General features: G+C 61.4%; 1 protein-coding gene across 1 annotated transcript in view; it reads right to left on the reverse strand.

Moving 5' to 3' along the window:
* Positions 1-7,042, reverse strand: part of MCOLN1 (mucolipin TRP cation channel 1) — a gene marked incomplete at its 5' end in the record, with an annotated part of 9,345 nt that extends 2,303 nt beyond the window's left edge. The window contains 11 exons of the mRNA XM_077745735.1: positions 227-349; positions 760-861; positions 1,001-1,150; positions 1,282-1,388; positions 2,255-2,354; positions 2,563-2,659; positions 2,896-3,004; positions 3,380-3,545; positions 3,633-3,800; positions 4,504-4,700; positions 6,907-7,042. Coding sequence (XP_077601861.1) covers positions 227-349; positions 760-861; positions 1,001-1,150; positions 1,282-1,388; positions 2,255-2,354; positions 2,563-2,659; positions 2,896-3,004; positions 3,380-3,545; positions 3,633-3,800; positions 4,504-4,700; positions 6,907-7,042 — 1,455 coding nt within the window. The remainder of the gene's footprint in view (positions 1-226; positions 350-759; positions 862-1,000; positions 1,151-1,281; positions 1,389-2,254; positions 2,355-2,562; positions 2,660-2,895; positions 3,005-3,379; positions 3,546-3,632; positions 3,801-4,503; positions 4,701-6,906) is intronic.
* Between the last annotated feature and the right edge of the window lie 5 nt (positions 7,043-7,047).

The raw sequence follows: 7,047 nt of genomic DNA on the forward strand, positions 1-7,047 counted from the left end.
GGGGGGGGGGGGGCGGGGGGGGGGGGGGGGAGGGATCAGAGGGGACAGTGGGCAGAACTGCCACAGACCTCCCGGGAAGGTACCAGGGGTCAAGGTGGGGGATTCATGCCCCCAGATCAACAATCTGATAGGTGAGGGATCAGAGGCTTTAGGAAGAGGGGGCTTAGAGAGGGGAGGCAGGAACTGGACGGTGGATCCTGAGAAGCGTGCCCCCGACAGCCCCTACCTTCACATGGTAAGGCCCCAACACGATCCAGCCACAGAAGCAGTAGCCCAAGTAGATGACAGCCACACAGCAGCAGAAACGCATGACGCTGGGCAGGGCCACCCGCAGCGTGGCGATGAGAATCTGGCAGGCAGATGGGGCGGGGGGCGGGGCACAATGAGGGTGTGGGAACCAGGTGGGCTTTGTGAATGGGCATGAAGTGGGCAGGGCCTGGCTGAAGTCACGCCAGAGCGGGCACAGAGGCCGCGGGTAGTTCAGAAGGGGCAAGGTGGGGCCGAGGGGGCCGGGGGCTATCCCATGACCAGACTGGACTGGGCGCGTGTGAGGCAGCGGGCTCCCGTGACTGTGCTTCCGGAGTGGTGACACGGACATCTGGGTGGGCAGGTATGGGGAGAGGCTCATGACACGCCACCTAGAGAGGCTGCAGTCGGCCACACGTGCATGAACTCGGGGGGGAGGCGGGGGGGGCAGTGAGAACCGGGGAACACGCGGCCGCCGTCTAGAAGGGCGCAGTGTGCACACCCGCGCCTTACGTTGTACTTATGGAAGAAGGTCAGATAGCGGATGACGCCGACCCAGACGAGCAACGTGGAGGTGCCCAGGAGGATGCTGCAGACGTCGTAGCTCGCCAGGTTCTAGGGACAAGAGCAGAGTCAACCCCACCTGGCCTGGCCATTCTCGGGGGGCTGTGTGGCCCCAGGCAGGATTGGGGGGCGGGGCACACATAGGGGAGCAGCGCCTGGAGGGAGAAAACAGGCGCCAGGCAGGACCTACCTTGGCTTCGATGCCAATCTTCATGATGGTACCTGAGATGGTGAGCACATCGCTGGTGACCAGCAGGATGTACCAACCGTTGACAAATTCCAGCCGCTCCCACAGGCTGATGACCCGTCCCCGCTGCCGCCACATGAACCCCACAAACTCCTGCAGGAGGCAGGACGGGTGAGGGCCTGTCCAGGCAAGGGGCCCTCTCCCCCGCCACCCGGCCCTTAAGGCCCCAGAGCCGGGCAAGGCTGGCTCAGGCACACGTGCAGGACACTGGAGGTGGCTCTCACATTCTGCAGCAGGAAGCCCCGGAGCAGCGAGCGCGCACACAGCAGGAAGGAGAAGGAGCAAGTGAGGATCACGACCACGTCAAACAGGAGCCGGAAGCTGTTGTCCCCTGGGAGGAGACGACTTGGGTAGAGCCAGGAGTGGCTCGGGGCCTCAGGGCCTCGGGGCCTGCAGGACTGGTGGTGGCTACTCAAGGGGCTCATGGGTTACCTGGGTGAGCCAGGAGCTGGGTCCATGCTTGTGTGGGACTTGGGGGCTCCCCGGGCAGGTCGGGGCCCCCAGTCCTAGCTAGTCTGGGACTTGGGGGCTCCCTGGGCAGGTTGTGGCCCACGGTCCTAGCTAGTCTGGGACTTGGGGGCTCTCCGGGCAGGTCGGGGCCCCCAGTCCTAGCTAGTCTGGGACTTGGGGGCTATCCGGGCAGGTCGGGGTCCCCAGTCCTAGCTAGTCTGGGACTTGGGGGCTCCTCGGGCAGGTCGTGGCCCCCGGTCCTAGCTGGTGTGGGGCCTTGGGGCTCCCCAGGCAGGTCAGGGCCCCCAGTCCTAGCTAGTCTGGGACTTGGGGGCTCCCAGGGCAGGTCAGGGCCCCCAGTCCTAGCTAGTCTGGGACTTGGTGGCTCCCAGGGCAGGTCGGGGCCCCCGGTCCTAGCTGGTGTGGGGCCTTGGGGCTCCCCAGGCAGGTCAGGGCCTCCAGTCCTAGCTAGTCTGGAACTTGGGGGTTCCCCGGGCAGGTCAGGGCCCCCAGTCCTAGCTAGTCTGGGACTTGGTGGCTCCCAGGGCAGGTCGGGGCCCCCGGTCCTAGCTGGTGTGGGGCCTTGGGGCTCCCCAGGCAGGTCGGGGCCTCCAGTCCTAGCTAGTCTGGAACTTGGGGGTTCCCCGGGCAGGTCGGGGCCCCCAGTCCTAGCTAGTCTGGGACTTGAGGGCTCCCCGGGCAGGTCGGGGCCCCTGGTCCTAGCTGGTGTGGGGCCTGCGGACTCACCGTGCCTGAAGACGCTGGGGTGCTTACACTCCTGGATGTGGGCCTGGGTCTCCAGGCTGATGGGGATACGGCCGCTGTGCGCCTTATTGTCAAAAGTGATCTGCAGCGGGACGGCAGGGCGGGAGGAGCCAGAGTAAATGCTGGCCCAGCCAGGCTCCCAGACCCGCACGATAGGTAGTCTGTCCAGCCCCATCCCCCTTCTTACCCCCACGCTGCCCCTGGCCAAGGTCCCCAGCGGAGCTCAGGAGCCCCGCAGGCAGTCCCTATTCCTGGCAGGCCCCCACCCTCGACCCCGACCCAGGGCTCACCAGGACACTGAAGGTGTAGCAGTCTGGAATCTCATTGTTGATCAGGCTCTGGAGGTTGATGGTCTTCAGCTGGAAGTGGATGGTGACGTTGATCAGCCTGGGGGGGGAAGGCCTGGGTGAGGGGGGGGGGCTCTGCTCCTCCCTCCTGCCGTCCCTCCCCCCACCGCTCGACACCGACTCTGCTCCTCACAGAGGAAGTGCTCACACGTGGGCATCAGCATGGCCTTGCTCTGTCCCCGCCTGTGAGGGGGTGACCAAGGATGACGGGCGTGCTGCCTCCCCCCATCCCTCCCCCCCGGCCCGGCCCGGCCCTGCGACCCCCTCCGTTAGTACTTGTGGAATTTGAGCGTGAGGTTCTTGTATCCAGCGCTGCCGTCCGAAAGGGAGAGATCATCACTGGGGGGCACAAGAGGTTTCTCAGGGGGGTCCACGCGGATGCAGTCTGAGGACAGGGAGTCAGGGAAGGGACACTGGGGGCGGGAGAGGCACAGGCAGGTCCCCCCAGAGTCCCCCACAGCACCCTCCCCTGCTTCACTGCCCACTACGAACTTAACGGTTGTCGTCTGTTTCCCCGTCTCCCTAGCATAGGGCCCAGCGTGTCACATTCCCACACAGGCCCCAGGGCCCCGGGCCTCAGTGGGCCCCAGATGTTTAGTGAATCAATGATATTAAAGCATTCCCCCAAGGACACCCCAAGCGCTGAATCGTTACTGATCAGGACAACCCTATCTGCTAGATGGGCCGGGAGGCAGAACCGGAATGGGAATCCCAGCAGCGGCGCTCCAACGGCTGTGTCCGTCCAGCCCCGCCTACTCACCAGTGACAACCATTGGATCGATGTCAAAGGTGTCGTTGGCTGGGTCCACGTGGCCGCGGTGGTAGTAGTGCTGGCAGAGGGCCAGGGCCGAGCCGTTGGCCCAAGGGCCACCCCCGCCCCGCACGTAGGCATACCGGCCCAGCGACACTTCCGGGAGCATCAGGTACTGCGGGCAGGGCAGGGGAGAATCCGTCAGCCCTGCCCCCTCTCCCCTGCCCATCCGCGCCCCCGCCGGCCCCCCGCGTGCCCGCACCTGGTCCACGGCGTAGAAGATGGCCTGGTAGAGCTGCTCCCGCGTGTAGGCCGCGAAGGTGTCGTCCGCCCCATCAGAGTAGCCCCGCAGGAAGAGGTGCCGGAAGGCGATGGTGTTCTCCTCCCGGAACGTCACTGCCAGCTGGTTGCTGAGCCCGAACAGGATGAGCTGGTGGAGGGAGCAGGGATGGACGCCGCCGCGATGGGGCCTCCCCAGGGCACGAGCAGAGGAAGGCCCACAGGGTGAGCAGCACCCAGCGGGTGCTCATACGTCTCACGACCAAGGTCAACGTTCATTAAATGTTTAACAGGTGCCACGTTCTGTGCTAACCCAAACCTACAGGGTTAGTGCCTCTGATGGGCCCTTTTACCGAAAAGAAATCAGGAGTGTGGTAACATGCCCTGAATCGATCGCACAGCACCAGACCGGGAGCTCCTCAGGGCAGGGGCTCGGTCTGACTCATCGTGGGGTCCCCAAAGGCCACCACGGGGCCTGGAAGGCAGCAACGGTCTGTCCAGCCCCTGAGTCCGTTCTCTTTAAGCATCAACCTGGCACCAGGCTGCCTGGGTTCAAGTGCCAGCTCCCAACACTTGGTTGCTCTGTGACTTTGGACAAATCCCTTAACCTCTCTGAGCCCTAGTTGCCTCTTCTACAAAAGGGTAGCAATGACAGCTGCTGGGACCTCAAGGGCATTTGCGAGGTTCCCAGGAGCTGTTCCCACACAGACCTGGGGGGCTTCCTGACCGATTACCGCCACCATCGCTGCCCTTATGTTGCTGCAGCGTCCGGACCGGGCTCTGACTCCAGCACTCTCCTTCCAGAACAGCAGCAGCCACAGGTGGTGTGCTGCTGGGGCCGCTGCACGACTCACCTGCACGGTGACCACCAAGATCTTCACCACTTGCAGCATCAGCTTGAAGGGCTTGCGACCCTTGGCCCGGAACTTGTCACAGGGACTCATGAAGAAGTACTTGAGCCGGCGGCGCAGGTCTTCCTCTTCCGGAGGGACCGGGGAAGCCCCGGCCCGGGTGCCATACCCAGGACTGGGGGTCAGCAGGCGCTCTGTCTCTGTGGGAGAGGGAGACGACAGTGGGGGACCACCTACCAACAGGGGAGAGAGGTCCCAGCTCCAGCCACAAAAAGAACTCTGATCGAAGAAAACCCAGAAAACCTGTGACGTTTTATGGGTATATGCAGCGATAACCCCCCACTTGGGGCTCAAAAGGGCCTGAGTTGATGCGTGACCCTGTGGCTCACTGGCTTGGGCAGGGTACTCAGCCTCTGAGCCTCAACTTTCCCATCTGCAAAATGGGCCAGTAATGTTGCTCACTGGGAAGCTGAGGAGCTGATGCGCACAAAGCATTTATCACAGGGGCTGGCACGTGGCAAGAGCGTCACAACAGTCCGTCCTTGGGGGGCTTGAGTGACTCAGTCAGTTAAGCATCCAACTTTGGCTCAGGTCATGATCTCACAGTTCATGGGTTCGAGCCCTGCGTCGGGCTCTGTGCTGACAGCTAGCTCAGAGCCTGGAGCCTGCTTCCGATCGTGTCTCCCTCTCTCTCTGACCCTGCCCTGCTCATGCTGTCGCTCCCTCTCTCAGAAATAAATAAAACATTAAAAAAAAAAAAAAAGAAGAAGAACAGTCCATTTTTCTTGCAGGTGTTGGTTTGTGGGGAGAGAATGAATTGCTTCCACTGGCTTCTCACAGGGCACTCAAGGCTCCAGGGCTCATGCCAACTCTAGCCCCTGGTGTGAGCACGGAGCTCAGCTACATTCCAATTTTTCTTTTTTTGTTTTTTGAAGAGAAGGAGAGCAAGCACGCGTGGGGGAAGGGCAGAGGGAGAGAGAGAATCTTTAAGCAGGCTCTAGGCTCAGTGCGATGCTCAACCCCATGACCCTGGGATCACGACCTGAGGTGAAATCAAAAGCTGGAAGGTAACTGAGCCACCCAGGAGTCCTTTCCAGTTTTTTTGTTTGTTTGTTTTGGTCAAACACCCAAAGAAGGGCCTTTCCGCTCATCGTGACCTGGCCCATCCAGATGACACTCTCACAAGCCACAGGCCTGGAGAAGAGGAGACAATAACAGTAACAATAGTAGAGCGCATTTGCTGAAGACTTGTTGCACCCTGGTGGGTGTCATTATGCCACATGCATGTCAGTTCGTGAGCGAATAGAGCATCTTCATTAAGGGCACCAGCTTCTGGAAATCACACACCCCTAGAAACAAAACTCAAACCTGCTACTTCCCAGTTAGGGAATCCTGTACATCTTTCAAATTCTCCTCCTCATGTGACAAGTGGAAATTTAAAAAAAAAGTCTACCCTGAGGCTGAAATTCTGGAAGGTGTTCTCAGAATGAAGACAAAGGAGAGAAAAGCCTCAATTCAGCGCTAATATCTTAGTTTAATTCTTTGGCAAACAGGGACTATTCTAAGCACTGCTTACTCTCTTCACTCCTGATCAGCCCAAGAGGAAAGTTCAAGGTTTCATTACCTGCTGGGGTCACAGCTGGTCACAGGGGCCCAGGACCGTCCCTGACACCCCCCCGCCCCCCACTGGAAGAACCCTGCTTCTTTCCAGGACCTGGTGGCTGCCTGGCACAGCCACCAGGATGCATGTGACACTGTCAGAACCTGTCGTGCAGGGAGGGCCAGCTCCTGGCCGGTCCCCTTGGAGCTTGGATGCTGTTGTGGAGTTGTTTACAAGATAGTTGGATGGGAAGCCAGAGGGCAGGCCCGCCGCCCTAGCTGGGATCACAGGTGACCCATCCCAGATCCTACCAGCAGGGACAGCTTTCCGACATCTCCAGCGGGCTCAGGGCTCAGGAATGGAAGATCAACAAGAGCGTCTTCCTCCAGCCCACCCCCCGCCCAGAAGCAGAGACTAAAGACACCCAAGGCTGGACAGTCACCGCCTGAGTTCAAGAAAGCTGAGCTTCCCTGGGTTTGGGCTTCTAAAATCGAGTTAAGCGCCACGGTCTAGGAGGCGACTCCCCCAGCTCACTACCTGAGTTCAGAGAAGCTGAGCGTTGCCTCCTGGACTGGGGGAGGGAGTCCTGGGAGCCGCACGTGAGGGGGGGAGAAGCTGGTGCCCGCTTTTCTGAGTTCCAGCCAGGCCGAGCAATGGGAACTACGCCCAGCCCACCTTCCGCTGCCTGAGTTTGGGGACTCAGCACAATGTGGGTCCAGGAAGCGCACTCGGGAGTCCCGCCACTCCGAGCTCGGAGAAGCCGGTGCCCACCTGTCGCCCAGGTTCTAGGAGCCATCTGTCCTTACCTCCAGCACCGGGAAGCTGAGAGGTCAGCACCGGAGTTGAGGCAAGGGAAACCGGGAGCTCAGCCGCCCCAGGTCGGGGAAGCTGGCCGCCCGCCCGCGTTCGGGGACCCGCGGCGCCGCGCGCCCTCACCTGAGCCGCGC

This window comes from Crocuta crocuta, unplaced genomic scaffold (genome assembly GCF_008692635.1).
Source record: "Crocuta crocuta isolate KB4526 unplaced genomic scaffold, BGI_CrCroc_1.0 scaffold650, whole genome shotgun sequence".
Lineage (NCBI taxonomy): Eukaryota > Metazoa > Chordata > Mammalia > Carnivora > Hyaenidae > Crocuta > Crocuta crocuta.